At 43.0% G+C, this 22,926-nt stretch overlaps 1 protein-coding gene across 1 annotated transcript; it reads left to right on the top strand.

Annotated features, from left to right (window-relative positions):
- The first annotated feature begins 4,705 nt into the window (after positions 1 to 4,705).
- LOC133913331 (MADS-box transcription factor 14) lies at positions 4,706 to 22,135 on the top strand. Its single transcript, XM_062356459.1, has 8 exons — positions 4,706 to 5,241; positions 18,026 to 18,104; positions 20,287 to 20,351; positions 20,434 to 20,533; positions 20,656 to 20,697; positions 21,180 to 21,221; positions 21,320 to 21,441; positions 21,758 to 22,135. Exons 1-8 carry the CDS (start codon positions 5,057 to 5,059, stop codon positions 21,858 to 21,860), a joined length of 738 nt encoding a protein of 245 aa, XP_062212443.1. The 5' UTR covers positions 4,706 to 5,056; the 3' UTR covers positions 21,861 to 22,135.
- The last annotated feature ends 791 nt before the right edge of the window (positions 22,136 to 22,926 follow it).

Below are 22,926 nucleotides of genomic sequence, written 5' to 3'. Positions count from 1 at the left end.
GCTGCAATGAAAATCATACGTTCCAGGTACATAATGGATCTCACTTAGAAAACGAGAAGGTACTGCGTAGTTTTGCATTGTTTGTGATCTGATGATTGTCTCTAGTGGACAATCTTTTTGTCAGCATAGTTCATGTTACCTTTTCATGACATTTGCTTTATATTCTACTAGTAAATTAGGATGGTTAGAGCAGGCAAATTGCTACATCCTCAAGGCGGTTGCCCTCGACATCAGCATCGGCTTGGTTTCCTCCAGTGAGCCTCTTCTCGTCCTCCCAATCATGTTGACTGCTCTGGTAGTTGCCGAAAGGGAGAAGGGGGTGGATGACGCCATGGATTCTGGGTGGGGAACCAAGCACCCTACCCATGCTATGGGTGGCTCGATACCTCTCATCAAGGTGGACGCGGTCTTGTGTGCATCCTCCATGACCTACAAGCGGAGTCCACCTCCTCGGCCTTGGCGGTGGTGACGGTGCTGTCACAAGGCATGATGAAGCTGGTTGTGACTCCAAGTTTTTCAGGTCCGCAGCCTCCAAGTTCTTCTGGTCATCGGAGTCGGCCATCCTCTCGCCCGAGTAGGAGCATCAGCCCCTTAACTTATGTCGTGGTTGTACAAGCAGATGAGTAGAAGCTAACCACTACTCGAAATGGCAAGGTAGAACCCACGCTCAGGAGAGTCTTCATTGATGTGAATCTCGGATCCCCGCACCAGTGAGGGATCCATGATTTGATCGTAGTCCCAATAAAAGAGGTCTCCATGTTGGTTCACTGCAACCATGTTTCCCATGTCGGCAATTGCGTCCAAGTAAATTTTAGGATAATAATTGTCTTCTAAAAACCCATCTGCTGGGTTCTTCAACGTCGTCCAGTGCTTGTATCCAACAACCATGAACGCTAGCGAACCATCAGAGAATATAGGGACGCCCAAGTAGCTGTCCTAGTGTGCCGGTGTCTGGCAAAGCATGACACGCTAGAAATAGTGTCTAAAGGGCACGCTTGTGACTTGGAGCGTGAAGTTCAAATCCACTTTGATTCAAAGGATGGTGGTGAAGGATGGTAGGGGACCTGAGCGCTGGTTATGGGGTTTAGGAGCTCCACGTCGCACCTGATGTCTGTGGTCACTCGCCAATCGTCCTTGCCACTGATCCAACACTGATTCTTTAACCACTCAGCCTCATAAAGAAGGACATGCTCGTGGACACATTGTGGAGCACAAAGGTGCCACCTCTGGGCCCCACTCAATGTTGCTATCATTGTCGTCCAAGCGAGACATGAGCAACGTGGTGACGCCTGACCACAGGCAAGCTAGGAGTCTCCTTGCATGTGTTTACCCATGATGTGTAGGTGGCCAAGAAGCATAGGACGTTGATAGCAATGAGGTGATCCATGATGAGGCGATAGAGATTTGGTAGGAGGTCAGCCCATGGTCCGGCAACCACTTTGATCGAAGTGGAAGACATTGTTGTTGGTGGAGATTATGAGGGCACTGAAAAATGTACAATTGCGATGGTACTTTGGTGTCTTGGTGGGGAACCGTTGCAAAAGGGACTATTATGGGAGGCTAAGAGAGCCATCTTAGGCAACAGCGACAACAACTTTTAGTCTTGAAGCGGCAACGTCCCTTCTGGCAGCAGCGATATCAGAATTGGCATTAGAGAGCCCAAATCGGATATTAGAAGGGACACCAACGATGGATTCCTTGGCGGCGATGTCGATTTTGATAGCGGGGAGACACCATTATGAAAGGGACTGTTGTGGGAGGCTAATAGAGCCACAATAGGCAACCTTGACAACAACTTTCAATCTGATAGCGGCAACATCCCCTTCTGGCGGCAATGGTATCAAAATTGGCATTGGAGACCCCAAATCGAATATTAAAAGGGACTCCCATGACGGACTCCTTGGTGGTGAAGTTAATTTTGATGACGGGGAGACACCACGATGTGTCTACGTACCCTAGTGGTGTCACCACCGTGCCTTGCAGTGGTCATCAACACCTAGTGCCTTGGGGAGAGTTCGTGGACTCACGCCTTCTAGGATGTAGGTACGCGGGCATCAATGACTTGCTTAGGCATCAACGATGCTAGCATCACGACCAAATCCAGCTGTGAGCACACCGAAGAGGAGGTGAGTGCAATGAAAGACAGAAAATGTTACGTTGAGCGGTGTAGCGTGTAGTGATAAGTCCGGAAGCCCGAACCACACCATAGATGAAGGGGAACCACCACAAGGGGCTGCAATCCACTCAAAGAAATTTGTTTTGAGGCTAATAAGGACTGGTATAAGCTAGTAGATCTATGAGGTGTGTGTTGGTTGGGGGAGGAGAGTCCTGCTCCCTCTCACCACTGACGAGGTTGCCAGAGGGGAGGAAGGAGGGGGCCCGGGTGGCGGGGGGGGGGGGGGTGAGAAACGTAGGTTGGGGTTTCGGGTCGTGAGAGCCGTGTCTCTATTCCTTTCAGGGTGGACACGGTTCACATTTAAGACCGTATTTACGTTAGAGTTCGAGTAGCCTGCAACAAATATAGCTAGGGAGTAGCACTCCAAGTAGTAGTATACTTATGATACACTACTGCTATATACTATATTGTACCACTGCCTCTTTCTACTGGTACATTGCCAAAAATGCACACGAGCAGAAGTGGAAAAAAAACCCTGCTGCCCCGCACTCACCTCGCCCAAGTCACCTCAGTCCTTAATCACCACAACCCGGTTGCCTTGTTGCTTTCTTTCGAGCCGTGTTGCCAATCAGAATGTGAGAATAACACGGGTTGTTGGGTGACAATATTTTTGTAGTCGTCGCCTTGCTACCTCGTAGGGAAGAGGAGGGGAGGGGAGGGTCATTGCAGCAAGCAAAGAAACAGCGTACATGCCACTAACTGGCTCGCCGGTGCTGTTGGAACGGCCCCAAAAAGCTGCCCCTGGCTACTGGCGCAGCCCGCTCCATGTGCTGTCCTCCTCTGGACAGCCCAAACAGACCAAGCCAGGTGAGGCGAGTCCGACCCCCTTCCCATTCCCGTTTTGCCCAAACATTTCGTCGCAAAGTGGACACCCCGTCCTATGAACCTCACATGTACAACTAAAGCAATGCAAAAACAGACCAGCTTATATGCCTTTCAAGTGAAAAAAATCTAGTCACATCATCGTCTTATGATTTCTAGTGTTTTTACATAGATTTGGCAACAACCAACGAAACTCAAAGAAAATAGTTGGACATATATTTGGTGAAAAAGCAAAACCACAAATCAATAGAGAGATAAATAGCCAAATTGATTATGGAGAAAGGGGAAAAAGAAAAGATTTTTCTATTCATGCATGTGGTTGTGCTAGACTAGGGTGGCAACGGGTCTGGTCCCATCGGGTTTTACTTGCTCGTACCCGACCCGAAATCTCAAACCTGACCTGGCCCTAAAATAATTAGCGGGTATAAAATAAACCCTAGCCCTGACCCCGTCGAGGACCCGAGACCTGAGATCTAGATCTGCCTAGAGCCCACGATGGTGGTGGCGGCTCATCTTTTGGCGGACGGCGCAATGGAGCAATGGCACGGTGCGACGGCACGACGCAATGACGGCATGACACGGTGATGGCGCGATGCAGTGACAGCGTAGCACACGGTTCTAGCAACGGTGCAGAGGGAGGGTGTTCCGGAGCAGCCGAACGTGGCTCAGGGTGGCGTGGAGGAGGCTAGCTTGGGGCGGCGGAGTGGGCGAGCACGGTAAGGGAGGCGGGGAGGAGGCCAGCTTGGGGCGGCGGAGTAGGCGAGCGCGGCTCATGGTGGTGGTCTGTGGATGTGGATCTAGATCTGGCGATTCCGACCATGGCGTATTGGCGTGCGGGAGTCACGGAGACAAGTAGACAACAGTTGATGGACAGATTAAAGGTGAGCGTCTCGAGTTTTCAGTAGGGATGTCAATAGGACCCGATCCCCGATTCCCCGTGGGGAATTCCCCTATTAGGGGACAAGGATGGGGAGATGTCGTCACCCGTGGGGATATAAATGGTACAAATCATATCCCTGTCAGGTCTAGCGGGGACAGGTATGGGGAAGCATTCCCCGTCCCCGTTTCCTTACGGGACCCGTTTCGGCCCAGCGATGGTGGCCCAGGCGGGAGCCAGATGCGCGGCCCAGGCGGGCGCTAGCGCACAGCCCAGCCAGGTACGACCTGGCGCCGTGGCATGATGCGGTTGCCCTAGTGGGTGACCTTGGCCCAGTGGGCTACCTCGCCCTAGGTGGGCGGGGCGGATTCCCCGTCGGGTCTCCATTTCCCGCGTGGGGACGGGGATGGAGAGAAAATAGTCTCTGCAAGCGGAGACGGGGACGAGAACGGAGGATTTTCCTTCATGTGGGGACAGGATGGAAAGCCATTCTCCGATGAGAAATTCTTAATTGACATCCCTAATTTTCAGGGCTCGTAGTAGCCTCACGGATGAAAAAACAAACTAACCTGAATCCGATTCAAGTTAGGCCCCAACCCAATGATTTCACATGACTATTTTTTTCATCTAATCTCAACCTCATTAGATTAAAATCCACGAAAACCGATTCGATTGGATAAATTGCCACTCTTATGGCAGACCCGGGTAGGTAGGAAGGCAAATGCGGTTTCGACCGTACGAGGAGGAGGCACATCACATCACACCCTCCGGCGGGCCCCGTGACGAGAGGTGTGGTGGGGCAGGCGTCCCCGGATATGGGGCCTCGGCCAATGGCAACTCGACAGCGGCTGGCAGAAACCAGCCCGGTTTCGTGAAACCGCCTTCCCCCTCCGATCCGTCGCAGCAGCGGCTCCACCTCTAAATCCTCCGCTCCCGGCGCCTCCCTCCTCCTACCCGTCCGACCGGTCCCCCCTCATAGTCTCCTCGCCTCCGGCCTCCACCGCCACCGTCGCAACGCCATGCACTCGCCGCCGCTCCTGTACGCTCGCCTGTAGGCTTAGCCAATCAGCCGTGCCCCGTAGGTAGCTAGTTCTAGGCTTCTAGCAGCTGTCGTCGTCGTCGTCGCTGAAGCGTCGTGGTTGTCAGAGGGCGAGCTAGGGTTGGATTCGGAGGAGGAGGAGATGGGGCGCGGGAAGGTTCAGCTGAAGCGGATCGAGAACAAGATCAACCGGCAGGTGACCTTCTCCAAGCGCCGCTCGGGGCTGCTCAAGAAGGCGCACGAGATCTCCGTGCTCTGCGACGCCGAGGTCGCGCTCATCATCTTCTCCACCAAGGGAAAGCTCTACGAGTACGCCACCGACTCATGGTACGTACGCGCCGCTGACATATGACTCCATTTCTTCTCAAATTCCCTGCGTTTTAACGCAATCCGTTGCTCGAGCCCGCCTGCTCCATTTCTGGGCGGGTTTGATTGCGGTGTTTGGTGTGTTCGATTACTATCTGTTTGAATTTCGTCGCCAATTTTCCGGCTCTGGGTAAACGGGGCGTCTGAGCTACTTGAATTCGAGCGTGTATTATACTACTACTGTGTCGCTTGTGCGCACTGTGGTGCGCGTACTATACAAAAGGTAATTTTATGCTCCGCTTTCGGTGGGGATGGCGTTGGTGCTTCTCTATTTGGGGAAACTTTTGTTGCCATGCTGCATGTGGTGATTGCTTGACTGAGTTGACTCCTATATAAAACTTTGCACCAAAAGGGGAAGGCTATGTTAGTAATATCTCTTAATATGAATATATCTTTAAGGTCCTGGGATGATTTGGGGGCTACATGGACGACCATGACTTCTGTAATTTGAATTTTGTTCATTTAGGAACCATCAATTTCTAGCTAGATGCGCTACGTTGCTTCAGGCTCAACACTCGCTTACTGCTTATATCCGTTCCTTTATTTATCTTTGCACTTTCGCGGTTTTTGGCTTATATAGTTTGGTGTTATTATTTCTTTGCTCTTCTCAGTCTTTTTCTTGTGCATTTTTTCTTTTCTTTTTTCTGATTGGCGATCGATACTTCTCAAGTTGTCATGGACCTCATGGTACACAAGTTTTCATGGGGTCTTGCTACATACCTACAACTACAAGCAACTAAGCAAGCTTGTGTTTTCACTATTGACTAATGATGATGCTGAAGTCCATCAAGGGCATGCACATATCGCAAACCCGCAGGGAGCACATAAGCTTTAATTTGTATGCAATTTCCTTAACTAATTTGTGGCAGATAGTGTTTTGTTTTTAGTTTCTTTGTCCCGGCAAGCCTGCGCTCGTCCGTGGTGGTGTAGTTTCTTTTATTTCTTCTTGTTGCTTTGGCATGTATTGTTCGGCTTCTTGGTGTCATGTTTTTCTTCTAATATAATCGTTCACTTTGTGGTTTAAAAAAAGGATTTCCTTAACTAATTTGCATATGATACATATTACTTTGTTGATGATACCATGATTTTCGTCAAGGAAGAACAGATACGCGAAGAGTACGTGGATCCACCATTTCTTCAGCACTTACTGTCACTGCTATTAGCCAATCTTGGCTTCTATTTCTGCGTCTGCTTTCTGAGTTTATTTAGGGGGATGCTAGTGCATGTGCATGGTTTCTAAGTAGAACCACCCGTTAGAAGCACATAAGCTGCTGTGGATTTCTTCCAGTTTCCCCCTTTTAATTTATTTCATATTCTTTTTGCCATCTGTGTACATATCGTCTCAATAATTTTTAGCCCTGAAGAACCTGCCATGTTCTTTGTGGATAGGCAAAATCTTCTTAGTTAGTGGCCGTGCATTTTCTCATATTGATGGTTTTTTGTTGACTAAAGTTGTGCTTACTTGTCACGTCCGGTTTTAAGACCAAACCAAATATAACCTAAATGTATACTTAGAATCATATATATAGTAATATCATAAGTGGGTAGCGGACACAATATCTATTATTGCAATGTCACTTTATTACATCAATGACCCAAGGGTCTAGCTCCACAAACAATCAATCAAAAAGTCGTTCACCTAGAACTCAACTCTATCGTCCGAGATATCATTATAGTCTTCACCTTTTGAGCAGCAACAAGATTAGAGAGAAGGAGCAAGCGTGAGTATATGTAATACTCATCAAGTGTGTGAAAATATGATATAATGGTCAAAATTAAAGATAGGCTTAACTTAGAGGTTTATTTGCATAAATATCACTTTTAGTCAAAATTTTATAAAGGCAACCTTATTACTAAGGGAAAGATTCTTTAAGACTTGAGACAATGTTCCAATCACCTTGCTCCACAACCGAGATTCTAACCACATGAAACAAAGCTAACTCAAATCATAGTTCCCACCATTGTGATCCACTAGATCCAACCCAAAACTAACCCAGAAACAATCCGACCAATCATGTGAGGAGTCCATGTCGCTCATGACGATGAGCACGGCTAATATATCAGTGTTCACTCTGCAGAGATTGTACACTTTACCCACAAAATATGTCTTCCTATTTTGCTGAGCACTCATTGGCCAACGGATGACTTTTACACACTTCTGAGGTGTGCACTAGGAATCCACTGCAAAGCTTTTTCATCGTCTCTCTCAACACATGTTGACCCACTGAGGTTTCATCATTCTGGGAGTACACCCTCCACTCCAGAAGCCCGCTCTTACGCCTTGCGTATCCAGGAAGTACACCTTTCCATCCCCGTATCACTAAATAATCTTCACCATGCTGAGAGAATAACGAATTATTCGGCTAGACCCGTTCCATATCAGGCTTATGGTTATACTATTTTCATGGGTGGTCGCTTCACGAACCAGTTCTTAACATGGTTTGGGCAAGACCACCATCATCCAGAACAGGGTAATAACCAATTATCTGAAAAGTCCACAATTCTGTCTAGAACACATCCACATGCCAACCAACATACCAAACTTCCTCAGATCCTACTTTCCAAGTCTAAGCATATTTACCAAAGTTATCATCATGATTCATATTATTTAACAAAAACATCATTTGCTTATGCTACCCATGAGTAAGCAAAACTAAGCATAATCTACCCAAATCATGATAACCAAACTACGGCTACAAGGAATATTGGGGAATACTAGTAAACCCTAATCATGGGATATCACATTTGATCGGCATGAAATTTGTAAAATAAAACTTTATAAAAATAGACACAAAATGTTAAAGGACACTTGCCTTCTCCAAAGTACGGCTCGAATTCACCTAAGTCTTGATCTTGGATGTTGTCAAATGCCTTCGAGACAAACTCTTCTACACGAACAAAACAAGCAATACTAAGAACAAGCACTAAACAAAGCAAACACAATATACAAATGCTAGAACAAGCTAGAAAATGATTTTAGGATGATTTGGGCGTAAAAACTGCACAAATCAGAGGAACGATGTGAAAACTACAACTAAACGAATGTTTAAACAACTAAAAACAATGAAAACTATTTTTCTAAAATTAAACCAATTTTTTAAAAGGCCTAAAACATTTATTTACAATTTTCTAAAATTATTTTATAACATGAAACAACGTTAAAATATTTTTTACAATTTATTTGTATATTTCTATAATTTAAAACTAATTTTATATGCACCAAAACATAATAAAAGAATTTATTTAATCAAATAAAACATTTTTAAACATTATCAGAATTAATTCTATATTTTCTAAATCTAATTTTCAAATTAAACTATTATTCTAACATTTTTACATTAATTTTTAATACTAAAAGATATTAAATAATATTTATAGAAATAAAATAGAACTAAAAACCCATTAAAACCTTTATTTAAATCATATCCTATTTTCTAAAATTTTTCTATTAAAAGGAAACCTATTTTTGGATTAATCGGATTGTCGTGAATTTTTTTCTATCGGGAAACTTGGATTATTGCACAAGTGCTCACGTCATCGCTGACTAGATGCTGGCGTGGCTTGGTTTGCTGATTGGACTGGCCATGTCAGGCAAGAACACTAATGTGGTGCACACACATGGCAACGCTAACTCGGTGCTAACCTATTTAAATTATGCGTGTCGATTTTGGATACTGCGTCTGAGATATACTGAACGCGAAAGGGTATCCAACATCTAATCTACGCTATATAACCGAGATTGGATGGAAGAGAGGGAAGCTACTCGGCTTCAACATAGAACAGATCAACGGCGAGATCGGGACGGCGAAAGACGGTTTGAGAAGCCCGGTCGACACTACGATGGCCGGATGACAACGACGAGCGGCGGGGAAGCATGGGTTGGAGCAAGCGAACCCGTTTGATGTGGATGCGGGTGTCAGGGAAGACTGGAGAGGCTCAGTGATGGTGGAGGTTCAGCGATGACGAGGGCTCGACTGTGGCGACTAAACTCGACGACGAGCAGTCGCAGATGTTGAGGTACGGTCAATGAACATGGGTGAAGGCTCGGACGGCGTTGGGAGGGTTGGAGCGGCACAACAACGACTGTGGGATGCAGAGGAGCTACGATGGCGCCGCGAGGTCGTATTGGTGGCACAAACTCGACAAGTTTTTGGGTGTTGGGTGTGTTGGAGCGAAATGAGCCTTGGTCGGGGGTGGAATTCGGGTTTTATAGAGGGAGGATGTGGATTCGATTCGGATTGCTAGCTCTAAATGCGACGACGACAAATTTGGCTTGGTTTCCTTTTCTCCTGTCATCTTTCCTTTGCGAACTGATGCTGCTTGATGGTGTTGTGTTGGTTATCAAAGATCATGGCATGCTTGATGCAGACGATGAGCTCTGAGCGTAAGGACTTGGAGGCTGTGGGGGATGGCGAAAGGATTTATAGGCAAGCTTTGGCTTTCCAATTTATAGGGCCAGCATGATATCCCAACCTCCCAACTGTCGTGCGGAGTTCAGTTGTCTCGAAATTTGAAAGGCTGTGCTTTAGGGGTCGAAATTCCCTTAGATCCGACGAAAATCCATGTCTCTCTCTCTTTGGAAGTTTAAAACCTCCCCCCGGCTATGGTTTTATGGGCCTGCCATGAAAGTGGACTGTGTTGATGGTCACTCCCAAGGTGAACTCGTGTTGATCTGGGGCCTAGGTGGTACGACCAGGTCCATCCGTGACCACGCGGTGAATTGCTTAGACCACCATATCCACGAGAGAGCATCGGGGCTACTGTTGGTGTATAGAATTGGAGGGTCCCATGTTCTGAGGGCCCACACTAGCCAATATTAGTTGGCAGAATATTCTTTTCCGGACTAGAGTCCCACTGGATGATCAGTCTGCATCTTCGCGACCAGGATCCTTACCACATAAGAGATTCCTACGACCAGCCATCGCTGGTAGCGAAACCAATTCTTATCAAACTAGTCTATTCTCATTAAATGCATTTCGTGGCCAGTGCAGTGGTGTCATGTCCCGTCCCATAGCATTAAACATTACGGAATGGACTCACAGGTGTGTCAAACCGCTTCATAGGCGCGCATGCGAGACCGGTGATGGGACGGGGCAGACCGGCTGACTGTGGTAACGTAGGTGTGGAGGTGTTCAACGGATGGGATGAGCTCGACGGCTTTGTCAGAACAAAAAGGGGCACGTGCGCTGCCCATTTTAATAGCCTAGGGTGGAAGGTTTTGCTAAAGTATGCATCAGAGAAAAATGGTCCATTTGTAAGTTCTCATTCGCTCTAGTATATAAAGAGAGGAGGACCTGGTTTGTAGGGACGAATGGAGAACCCCAGTTCACAAACACGGATAATAAAATACACAGGACATAGGATTGTTATCCTTAGGGAGGCCTGATTCTGGATAATCCATGTGTTCTTAAGTTCATCACAAATACACGCACACCGTAAGCGTTATTCACACGTCTATCAATCTATACACTTCAGAATCATTGTTAGGGATAAACCCTCGACAGTATAACTCATCTATCGTAGCTTCTCAAGCTCTTGTAACTTATAGTGAGCAGCAGACCTGACCAAATGGATAGCTTGTCACGACATGACTCATGTCTGTTTAGACATGACCTGGTTAGGCCCGTTAGCCAAGTGGATCATGTTATGCTGGCCTATGTGCCGAGCATTTGGCCTCAGCATGTCCCACTTAATGCCGGGCTAGGCCAACCCGTGGCAGGGCGGGGCGGGCCATGGTGAGGCGTCAACCCAGACACGACCTAACTTATCGTGCCGTGCTGAACAGATCCGTTGTCTCTTGTGCCGTGCTGAGGTGTCAGCCTAGGCACAACCAGCTTTAATGAGTAGGCCTGCAAACTTTCTGTTCGAGCATGCAGAAGACATAAGCACGGTCACTTTAAGATAACGAAGCAAAACTCAAATTAATGCCAGGTGTTTCTTCCGGAATGAAAAGCCCAAGTGTTTCACCAGTACGCAGCCTATCCCGATCCTCTGCAACAATTTTCAATTTATAAACATTTCTCACACGTCTATATAAGTTGATTTAATGAACTCGGTCTTTTAGTCCTACCTCTTTTGATGCCTTTTCACTTATTTCATGAAATTTCAAACAAATTCAAATTCATATGAAAATCATATTATTGATTAGATTCTGAATGCATGTTGTATACATCCCAATATCACATGTGTGACTTTGTCCTCCAGATTTTTGTTGTGAACCAATCCCCGATTTACTTAAGGTAGAACATCCCCTTTATCAATTAGCACATGAACGCCCATGTATTGGCACAACTCGTCGTGGATTACAATGATCTGCACTTTAATTTTTGTTTTTTTTTCTTATTTTTAAATTAAGAGAAAAAGGTCGTATGAGCTTCCCCCAACTTGGAATTGCTATCCAGTTTACTAAAAGCTGACTAGTATTTTCCTTCTGTATTTTGCTTTTATTTCTAGAAGTTTATCTAATGCATACTTTTTTCCAGAACATTACCTACACACACTTGTGATGGTATATAGTGCAAATTTTCCTTCCCATGTGAAAAATGTGAAGTTAGTGCTTGATATGTTCTACTCAATTTGGCCAAATTTGGTAGCCGAACTCTTTCTGAAACTTCAGAAACAAGAACTGCAAGATCAGCATAATGTACTACATAGTGCGTATATTTATACTTTTACTGTCCAAATTTATTTAAACAAAAAGATTCCTAAAATTCACAAGGCCTCGAACTGCATGGGAGATAAAAAGAATACTTCCATTATACACGATGTTTTAAGAACATCCATTTTTTTTACGTTTTAAGAAAATAGAGTTAGTGAGCTGCTGTGATTTGCAAGCTAGCCATCTAAAGTCATACAGTGCTCCGTGGAAATCAAGTTACTATAAATAAGAAAAAATAGTTTCGTCAGCTGACACCTACTATAGTATTAAAAAAATAAACATTGTTAAACATGAAGGAAATTATGCAGGGATTGTTCATGATAATAAGTTATACTGTTTGCAAAGGCGAAATTTTCTATTTCAGATCAAGACACCATTTATTTGTTACTGTGCTTCAGTAGTCTTGATAATAACCAATTATACGGTAGAGACTCTTTATAGACTAGTACGAATTCTAAAAAAACTAACATAGCCTTAAAAAAATCCACATTGAAACTGTTTGAAAGCGCTATGATGCAGTTAGCAAGGTCCATAACATCATTCTGGTTTGGTTTGGTTTCTTTAAGTCATATATATTGCTGTCCTGTGGTAGCTGTTATTCTTGATAATGCTGATAATGTAAGTTTTCTGAAAAAAAATCCATTTTACAACCCTCAACTATGAGCTCAATCTGGTTTTCATCCCTCCCTCAACTTTGAAAATATTCCCTTTTCAACCCTTAACTATTAAAACCGTTCACTTTTCAACCTTGGCTCAAATTTTTAGTGGTTTTAGTGACATGACGACATGGTTCAAGGCTGAAATAGTTTTTGAATTTAAAAAATATCAAATAACTTCAAAAGTTCAGAAAAGAGAACCACTCACACTATGGAGTATTATAACCTAAATATATTGTGTACTATTCAAACAAAGTATAATTGTCCTAAAAAATAGTGTATAAACCTAAATAAAACCATTTTCGATGTGCAGATTAAACTTTCATTTCTTTCGGGCCAAATTTATTTAGGCTCTAGATACTCAATGCACAATTAAAAATTTTTTCAATATATTTTTGAAATAATTTAATAATTATTGAAATTGGGGCATGCTTTTAAAATTTGGAAAATTGTAAATGACTTCAAACAGTTCTGGAAAAAATCGGTTGCACATAGGAGTATTTTATACCTAAATAAATCTGGTACAAAATGAGTTTAAGTTTAATTGACATGCAAAAGATAGATTGGTTTAGCTCTATACACAATTCTTTTGTTCGGTCGGTTAAATTTTATTTCACTTGTACACAATTTAATTAGGTTATAAATACTATATTGTGTGATCAAGAACTTTTCCAATTCTGGAAAAAAATCGGTTGCACATAGGAGTATTTAAAACCTAAATAAATCTGGTACAAAATGAGTTAAAGTTTAATTGACATGCGAAAGATAGATTTGCACACTACAGAACCCCTTCACTCCCGGCTCCAAAACCCCCCTTCCCTGCCGATTTTGGAGCCGACAGTGGGTAACGGGTAGTGATAGTCGGGGACTATCACTGTCGACTCCTTGGACCAGCAGTGAAAGGGGTTATCACTATCGGCTGAGGGGATTCGGCCGGTAGTGATGCCCTGGATATCACTGCCGGCTGAAAGCTTCAGTCGATAGTGTTGTGCCTCCCCCCTTCTACTCCGACCCTGTCCTTCCTCTCTCTCCTCGATCTCTCCATCTCTCTCCCACTCAATACATGCATACAATGAGACATATGTAATGTAAATCAATAATAAAGGCACCTTTATTAACACATAGTAATTCATGTCACATATATATAATAGTTCTCACAGATCATCCTCCGAAAAGTCGGTCAACACATATGAAAATTAGGTATAATGTTGGAATCACTCCTCACTCTCTAGGTGTTTATCACAAACACACTAGCCTTTTGGTGGCTCACTCACACACGCAAGAATACAGCAGCACAAGTAAGTCCTTTTTTTTTGTTAACGCAAGCCACACAGCTCTCGTCGTTTTCATTCATATATATAAACTGAAGTACATGCAAAAGGATAACTGCCGGCCAGTCCACACGTAGACTGCGCCATACTCTCCTAAACTAATGCAACGTGCAGATGACATGCAAGCCTATCCGGCCTATTCTCCTGCCACGAAATCTCTTCACGGCCTTGACCAGGACTAGAGCACTTCATGCCCATTTACACACACTTACATGCAAACGTGTCTTCCAGTGGAAACGGTCTACCACACAACTGATTCCACGCAGCTAGTAATCGCTACTGCCGCCAGGTTAGTTTGTAGACGAACTCTTGATGCAGCGGCCTTTGCACGTCGCAGATAGTGGCACCTCCCTTGACCGTATCGCACGATTCATGACACGTACCTATCACACATACTGCCGTGTATTCTCGCCGGTGCCGCTCACTACTACCATATGCAAAGCCTATACAGATAGTTTGCTACATGCACATGAACAAAATAACATGCATATGCACTAATGACAAGATTATTGCTAACATATAAATGTATTGATAATTGACACATTGATCTTACAAGTCATATCATCTTACATAACAAAATAATGATGATTACAACCAGAACTAGAATTATAACATCTTTACACGTGACATCACACTTCTTCTTATTTTTGAAGTTAGCCAATTTTAGCTCGGCTTGAATGATTTGACTGTTGTATGCCGCAACAGCTTCATATTTGGACTTGTATCGTTTGTAACATGCTACTTTGAATCCATTAACTTGTGTGTGGCATTCCTCTCAACTAGACAACACTCCACTTTGCCAGCCACGATGGACAACATATCATGTCATAGCAGTCATAAATTTTAGATAATAGGCATAAATGATATACTGGTAGTGCTTTTCATACAAACTTATCATGTCAGTGCATTGATCAGTACTAAAATAAGCATGGCATCAATATCTATACATTAGGGCGTGTAAGAAGAAAAGCAAGAACAAAAACAAAAATCAGTCACCAGCATCATATGCAACCACCATCCAATAAAGAGTCTATTATTTGATTGATCCACATTAGATTATGGAGATAATTATATATGACTGCAAACTCGACTGAGATAGTGAAAAGACGTGCAAGGTGCATATGTAATAACTATTTCAGTCGAGCTTTGTAGTTATATGTATGGTAAATAATTTTACAATTTCATCATTTACAAAAAAGTAAAACAAGTATGAAAACAATACAATTTTTAATACAACACATAACAGGAGTTGAACTATGCTAGGGCTGAACAACATACCATATCATAGTAGTCCTAAATTTGAAAGAATATGCAAAAATGATATACTACACAAACCACAGTAACACAAAAAAAAAATATTACTGCGAAGAAAAGATAATGTTCATGTTACATTACAACATAGTGGCTCAAGAAAATAACCTTATTAGGACTTCAGTACTGATTACCTGTTCGGAAAGGAAGCAAATGGTCTTATTAGGACTTCAGTACTTGAGAAGAATGCTAGCTTTATCTCCGAATAGGTAATTAGTACTAAGTCCTAGAAGTAATAAAGAAATACACCCTCGAGCTATATCATCATCGCCACTATTTTATTGTATTTCAAAAGAAATATTTGTTTCTCCGTAGAGAGCATGGCTTTATCAGGACTTCGATAATCTGCACCAATGTCCTCCATTGCCCTATGATATCAATGTACAGAAACTGACACCGCTTGTAAATAACATTTGAGCTTAACTAAAAAGTCAAGCAACAATTGCTGAGATTTCAGTGAATACATCATACAAATGACAATGTTTTTGAGATTTCAGCTAGCAAATAGAACTTGATCTAGTTCTTCAAAATTTAAGACATCATCATGAACATGGCTGCTATGCCAACAAAGTGCACAAACTCTGAACAGAACAAATAAGAAAGTGCCAAGGTAGGAGAACTGAATATTAGTTTGCAAAATGACTGCTCATAGAAGCTAACATAACAATTTACTAAGTATCAAGTATATTAAATATACTTTGAACTCATAGCAGCATATATCTAGGGATCAATTTAACATGTATTGCACTGGATAGCCAAACCAACATAGATTTCTCAATGTACAGGTACAAAACCGAACATACAACAAGTAACATCCAGGTCTATACTAGTGTACTCAGAAATCAAGCCTAGTCTTAGTGTATACTTTCATCACAGAGCATAAAGTATATGTAATCTGCTATCCAGATTAACAGAGTAGGGAGGGAGGTGATGATAAAATTTACCCTTGCTCTATCTGTCGGCAAGGTGGGTGGGCACGGACGACGGCGGCACGAGTGGGATAGGGGACGACAACCTTCGGGACGGGGATGATGGACTCCGGGATGGGTACGACGGGGCTCCAGGGACGACGACGTTGGGGATGATGCGGTGTCGGGGAAGCAGCGACGGGAGGCTTTTCGGCGCGGAGGGCACATGCCGGGAAATTTTTCTAAGTGTCAGAGAGCGCGGCGTCGAGGCATTTTATCGGGGAGGGCTTTCACTATTGGCTCAATATGAGCATCGACAGTGTAAGAGTACCTTCACTGTCGACTCAATAGGATAATCAGCAATGAAACTACTTTCACTGCCGGCCCAATAAGTCCACCGGCAGTCTCTGTTGGTACCGTGTGGTGCAAAAGAATTGTTTTAGTTTCGCGCGCACGCCCAAAGAATCAAACCCATGACTTGCACCAAGTAAGAACGAATAAACTGCTGGGCTACTCAAGAATTTTTGATTGAGTTTGTACTATCTATATTTATTAACATTCTGTTGACCTAATCATAATGTATATCTATTTAAATTTGAAAGAGTACCTTCACTATCAGCTTAATAAATCCACCGGCAGTGAAACCCCTTTCACTGTTGGTACCGCGGGGTGCAAAAAATTTATTTTAGTTTCGTGCGCGCAGAGAAATTGAAGTTTCCAAAACAAAAGTAAGGTATAATTGCATCTAAAACAAATTCATATATAGTAATTAATACAATTTAACTATTTTATCTTAACAATTCGCCCTTCGTTATGATCACGACATACATAGAGAGGTTCGATAGCGTTTTCCATAGGACCTAGATTTGTACTATCTATAAAGTGGGGAAGAGAAGGATATCAATGCCGGTCAGTAGATTAAGCCAGGAGTGATGATGTGTGCATCACGACTGGCTTAATCCATCAGCCGATAGTGATGACTCTTATCACTGTCGGTTCATAAGCTACGATGACTGATACTTCCCGCGCGGCTAATGAACCGAAAGTGATGCCACATCACTGCCGGCTCATGAGGAACCGGCAGTGATGGGTCGGCATATAAGCACAGTTCTGTAGTAGTGTTGTTTAGCTCTATACACAATTCTTTTGTTTGCTCAGTTAAATTTTATTTCACTTGTACAAAATTTAATTAGGTTATAAATACTACATTGTGCGAGCAAGAACTTTTCCAAATTTGTTGAACCCATTTACTAATTTTTAAGTTAAAAAACTATTCTAGCCTTGGCCCATGTCGCTATGTCCGTGCCACGTCACCTAAAACCACCATGCAAAGGTTGAAAAATAAATGGTTTTAATAGTTGAGGGTTGAAAAGTGAACGGTTTTAAAATTAAGGGTTGAAAATCGGATTGAGCTCATAGGCTCATAGCTAAGGGTCGTTAAATGGACTTTTTCTAAGTTTTGAAGATAAAGGAAGCTTTATTCTGTAATAAAAAGTTCCCACTTCTGCATTGAGCAAGTACACACAACCATATAGAATAGGGATTTCAAAATCTGATCCCAAATTTTCTTTCTCACTTCCCATGTAGTTTGTCAAATAGTTGGATCAAAATGCTTTACATCATCGCCGAAAAAAGAGAATCTTACGTGGTGTAAGAATCAATAACTTGGTGTATTAAACATTACATTATTATAAATGTCTATCTGTTCCTAAAAGAAATGTCTAACATCGACAAAGGATTGCCACGATGGTTGCTTATGTTACTGAATGTATAATGATACATCCATCCATTCTTCATCATTCAGATTGGTGTGTATATTGCTTAGTTAATCATGTTTGCATTTACTTCCAGTAATAAGATATGATTTCCACCTTTTCACAGTATGGACAAAATTCTTGAACAGTATGAGCGCTACTCCTATGCAGAAAAGGTTCTCATTTCAGCAGAATCTGAAATTCAGGTACATGGACAGAAAGTTCACTTTTCTTGAGCTACATATGAAGTTGTCTTGTAACTTTATTTCCTATGGTTTTATTTGATTCGTTACTGTACTTCTTTGGTTTTTGTTCACCAGAAAATCTCATTCAGTTCTTCTCAAGTTGAGCCAAAATTAGATATTTTTATGTTGATCTAATTGTACCGAACAAGCATATATTAGCCATCTTGGTCTTGATAGGATCTGCTGCTCCATTACTTGTTTCGACAAAACAACTAATCTGTACCTGGGAGCAGTAAACCGCTTCTCCATTACATAGATGTACCTTTTATATAATAAATCTGAATGTTACGAAATTAGAGTAAATTCTTAGGTAAAAGTGCACCAAAGTTGTTGTCTACTTAAGCCTATCAGTATCTTAAATAGCATGTAGCGGGACCACTCAATGGCAAGGTGCTTTGTAGTGCATAGCAATATAGCAGGCGCAACAAGTCAGTCATATTTGTGTTAGATATACATGTATATTGCATTTTAGTTCTTTATATTTTTCTATTGTATAAGGGGTTTTCTGTATGATATTAGAGCCAAAACTAGTGTTAGGGTTTTCTCGATCTCCCCTGGTCGATCTCCTCTTCCACCGCACGTTGCATTTGCGTGCCACCACCCATCACCATCGATCTTCATCACTGGGCCTCTTCATCTTGAAGCTCGTTGCCGGATCTCATCAGCACCGACGAGGTGGACCCCGTGCTCGCCTCCTGTCTAGATCTCACCACCGCTAGCTCGCCTCTTATCTGGATTCCGCCATCGCCGGCTCATCCCGTCGCCGCCGTCGGGATCCACTTCCTCGTTGTGAACCAGCCGCCGCCTGGATCCACTCCACCGCCGCCGTCGTCGCCAATTTGACACTGCCATCATCACCAAATCCGGCCAACATACCCCTCCGCCGGTGTGTTCCCCGTCGGCAAGTTCCCCGGCCGTGTCTTCCCGTCACCCTTGGATGTCGTTGAGCTAATTTGCTCTGTCCCGATCTGTTTCGGTTGGGCAGAGGCAACCAGAGGAGTTCTTAGGTGATTGTGTGCGTGTGTGTAAAAAAAGAGTTAAAAGAAGTTTTTGCTGCAGCTACGGCCGCTCCTTCTTGCGCTCTTGCCATCACCAGCTGTTACTCTTTGCGCAATGCGCTCTTGTCGTCGATTGCTATCCTGTTGCCACTTATTCAGGATGTCGTCCTCTTCTGTTTTGTCATCCGGTCATTGCTATCTAGATTTGACTCTTCACATGCGCTTGCACATACGCGGTCTGCGACTTTGGGATTTCCTCACTGGTGAGCTACCCTGCCCGCCCTGCCCTTCTGCTTCTACCACGCCTATGATTCCGGAGAAAGCCTCTGATGATGAGAAGAAGATGCTGGTTACTGATCATGAGGATTCTTTGGCGTCTTTTGTGGCTAAATTTGCTGCGTACAGGACATGAAGGGACGAGGATGCTCGTGCTAGATCTATCCTTGTTGCTAGCACGGAGCAGCGTCTCACCGGGGATGTTGTTGGTCTTGATTTTGCACGTTTGATGTGGGATTTTCTTCGTCGCCGCTACGAGCCATCTGTCAGTCTATGCATCTTGCTGCTATACGTCCGGAGCAATCTCTGCAGCTGGGTGGTGCTACAGTGGAGGATTTCTTCAACCAGATGTCTGCGGTACTGCGCCAGCTTGATACACTTGGGCCGAAGTTGTCTCCTAGTACTTGCTAGTTCTGTTTTGGTCAGAAGTCTAAAATGGAGGTTCGTCGCACCTATGACTTCTTGACACGTCCATGGTTCACTTAATTCTGAAAATACCGGTAAAAATCAATACGGGTAAAAAATCAGAGCTTTACTGGTATCCAATACATGTTGATGAGACTAAAGCACTGATTGTACATAGCAGCTCACCTGTTTTACTGCAAGCACAATAAACACTAAATTCTGATATACAATATGTTGTCAACCAATTTTCCATCATTTCCTTAGCATTATCCTAAGCTCCATGGAGATCTGCCATTTATGGTCCTAGTCCAAGTTATAAGAAGTGATGAAATTGATTTTAAATTAATTCAAAAAATACAAGCGCAGAGCAGTCCATGGTTCACTTATTCTCCCTGAATCAGTAGCATTCCCCTGTTTATGATATTGACCATATTTACTAATGCAAATCTTCTTTGCTTGTGCAGGGCAACTGGTGCCACGAATATAGAAAACTAAAAGCGAAGGTCGAGACAATACAGAAATGTCAAAAGTAATTTGTAGTGATTTAAGTTGAAGCAAATATGTCCTACGCACAGTTGAACATAATATGACCCAACTTTTACGCCCTGCAGGCACCTCATGGGAGAGGATATTGAAACTTTGAATCTCAAGGAGCTTCAGCAACTAGAGCAGCAGCTAGAAAGTTCACTGAAACATATTAGATCCAGAAAGGTAGTAAAATACACTAGCAGAAAAGAAAAATATTGCAGTACAACAATTATGTGTTCCCTTCACCGCTACAATCATACACTATACGTGTTCAAAAGCTGACATGTAATTCGCTGTTTGTGCAGAGCCAGCTTATGCTCGAGTCCATTTCAGAGCTTCAACGGAAGGTAAATTGTCAATCCATTTCAGGGCATGTTTGTTAGAGTTCTTCTGATTCAAATTCTTTGTGGAGAGTGATTCTTCAGAAAAAATAATTATGTGGCTGAAAGTGATTTTTTAGAATAAACTATATGGAGGAATTAATTTTATTGGAGAAGTGAATCAGGGAAAGCTGCTTTTTTTTAGCTCTCAGCTTCAAGTTCATTTCAGATAATCATTTCTACGGATTACGCTCAGTGAGCTAAAAACTGTTGTTTGCCAGAGATCCTCTTGATTTTCATCAGAAAACTGATCTGAGAACTCTACCAAACAGATCCTTAGTTAACTGTTATAACATGCTAGTTAAGTTAGAAACACACTTGTATGGTTTCTTTAGGTGTCCATCAGATGGACATCGCTTCTTGTAAGCCTTTGTTAATTGTGGTTACGTTGTAACATCCGTGCAAATATCTCCCCTGCTGTGCTGACATAAGCTGCATTCTTGGCGCAGGAGAAGTCATTGCAGGAGGAGAACAAGGTTCTGCAGAAGGAGGTAGGCTGCTGACACCGTTGCCCCATCCGTGTTCCAGCTGATCTTGTGTTTTTCCATCAAGCGAGTCAAATTGATAGAAATCCTTGCTCCTTGTGCAGCTTGTGGAGAAGCAGAAGGTCCATAGACATCAAGTGCAATGGGACCAAGCTCAGCAACCACAGTCCAGTTCGTCTTACTCGTCCTTCATGGTGAGAGAAGCTCCCCCAACAACAAATATCAGGTAGATCACATCACAGTTTAATTCCTACGTTCTCAGGGTCCCAGAAACCAGTAATTGGTAAACTGAATCCCAGAACAGTTTTGTGCTGGTAACCACCCGGCTAGGAACAGTCCCTTTGGATTGAGTGTGAACTAACTTTCTATCAGTCCAAAGGGTTTGGATCTAAACCATGCCTACCCAAATAAGCCCTCAAGTATGTCTCCAAAGTTCTTCGCTGATATAGCTTGTTTTCAAAGAAGACGCAAACCAGCAGTTTTTTATTGATACTTCAGGAGGAAGTAACAAATAAATGCCCGTAAATGTTTGGTTTGTGCAGTAATTACCCTGCGGGAGCAGGCGGCGGAATGGAAAGAGCAGCAGAGCAGCCGCAGGTTCGTATCGGACTGCCACCATGGATGCTTAGCCACCCCAGCGGCTGAAGGCTTCCCGTCAGTCTCGGTGTGTAGCCCAGAATTCAGCAACGGTAGCATGCTTCTCCGGCTGGCCTGCTGCTCTACCTGGTGTGTTATTATCGTCGAATCTTATTTTGATTGCGAGAAGCAGGGGTTTTACCGTAATCTCGGCATATTAGTAGCAAGCTGCAATGCGTATTTACTTTGCTCATCACCATGTCCCTCGGGCCTGCGCCCTGGTGGGGCCGTACAATGTGTTATTTACCCTTATATATAAAGCATTTTCTATACTTTTAGATGTATATACTCTCTCTATAACGGATGTTTAGAATGGAGTATATACATCTTAGAAACTAATATATATATCTTAGAAAATAGTATATATTTCAGAAAGTAATACATACTCCGGATTGATCCACAATTGAGATGTATATATTTCTTTGCAAGTGAAGTATATACTATTTTTTTTTCTAAACCTCTATTAGAATGAAGTATATACTATATATATATATATACATTCATTTCTAAACCTCTATTAGAGGAAAATTATGTACACTTAAGAATACATAAAAGTCTTCACACGTATATAGATGAATTTATAAATAACTGGCTATAGAATATATACACACACACAACACATGTGCGTGGTTTGTGAATTCGAATTTGAGCACCTTGCGGCCATATAACACTTCACAGAAATAATCCATCGGCCATGAATCCTTTATGTATCCACTTGACCACTTCCCTTTGAGCAGAAATTATCACAGGGCATCGGATGAATTCTTCTGGGCTTGGGATTGGGATCGGGATCGGGATCCGCCTGAGGGTTGACAAAAGTAGCTCAACTTTTTATGGGAGGAAAATGCCGCAACCGAATCGTCCACAAGCCTTAACTCTAACCCGCTACCCGTCGCGCTTGGACCGGAGTCGCGCGACCTCGGGCTGGGCCGGTAAGGTGGTTGGAGTATGTTTGTACTAATCCATCCAAGAGGCGACGAGTCGCTCTCCAGTGTCATCGCGCAATTTTTTAATATATATTTTTATTTTTTTATTATATATCCGTTTTAAAAATAATAAAGTTTACTCTATCGTC

This window comes from Phragmites australis, chromosome 3, assembly GCF_958298935.1.
Source record: "Phragmites australis chromosome 3, lpPhrAust1.1, whole genome shotgun sequence".
NCBI lineage: Eukaryota > Viridiplantae > Streptophyta > Magnoliopsida > Poales > Poaceae > Phragmites > Phragmites australis.
The sequence above is the reverse complement of the archived record's forward strand: the minus strand, read 5'-3'. Positions and strand labels throughout refer to the sequence as shown.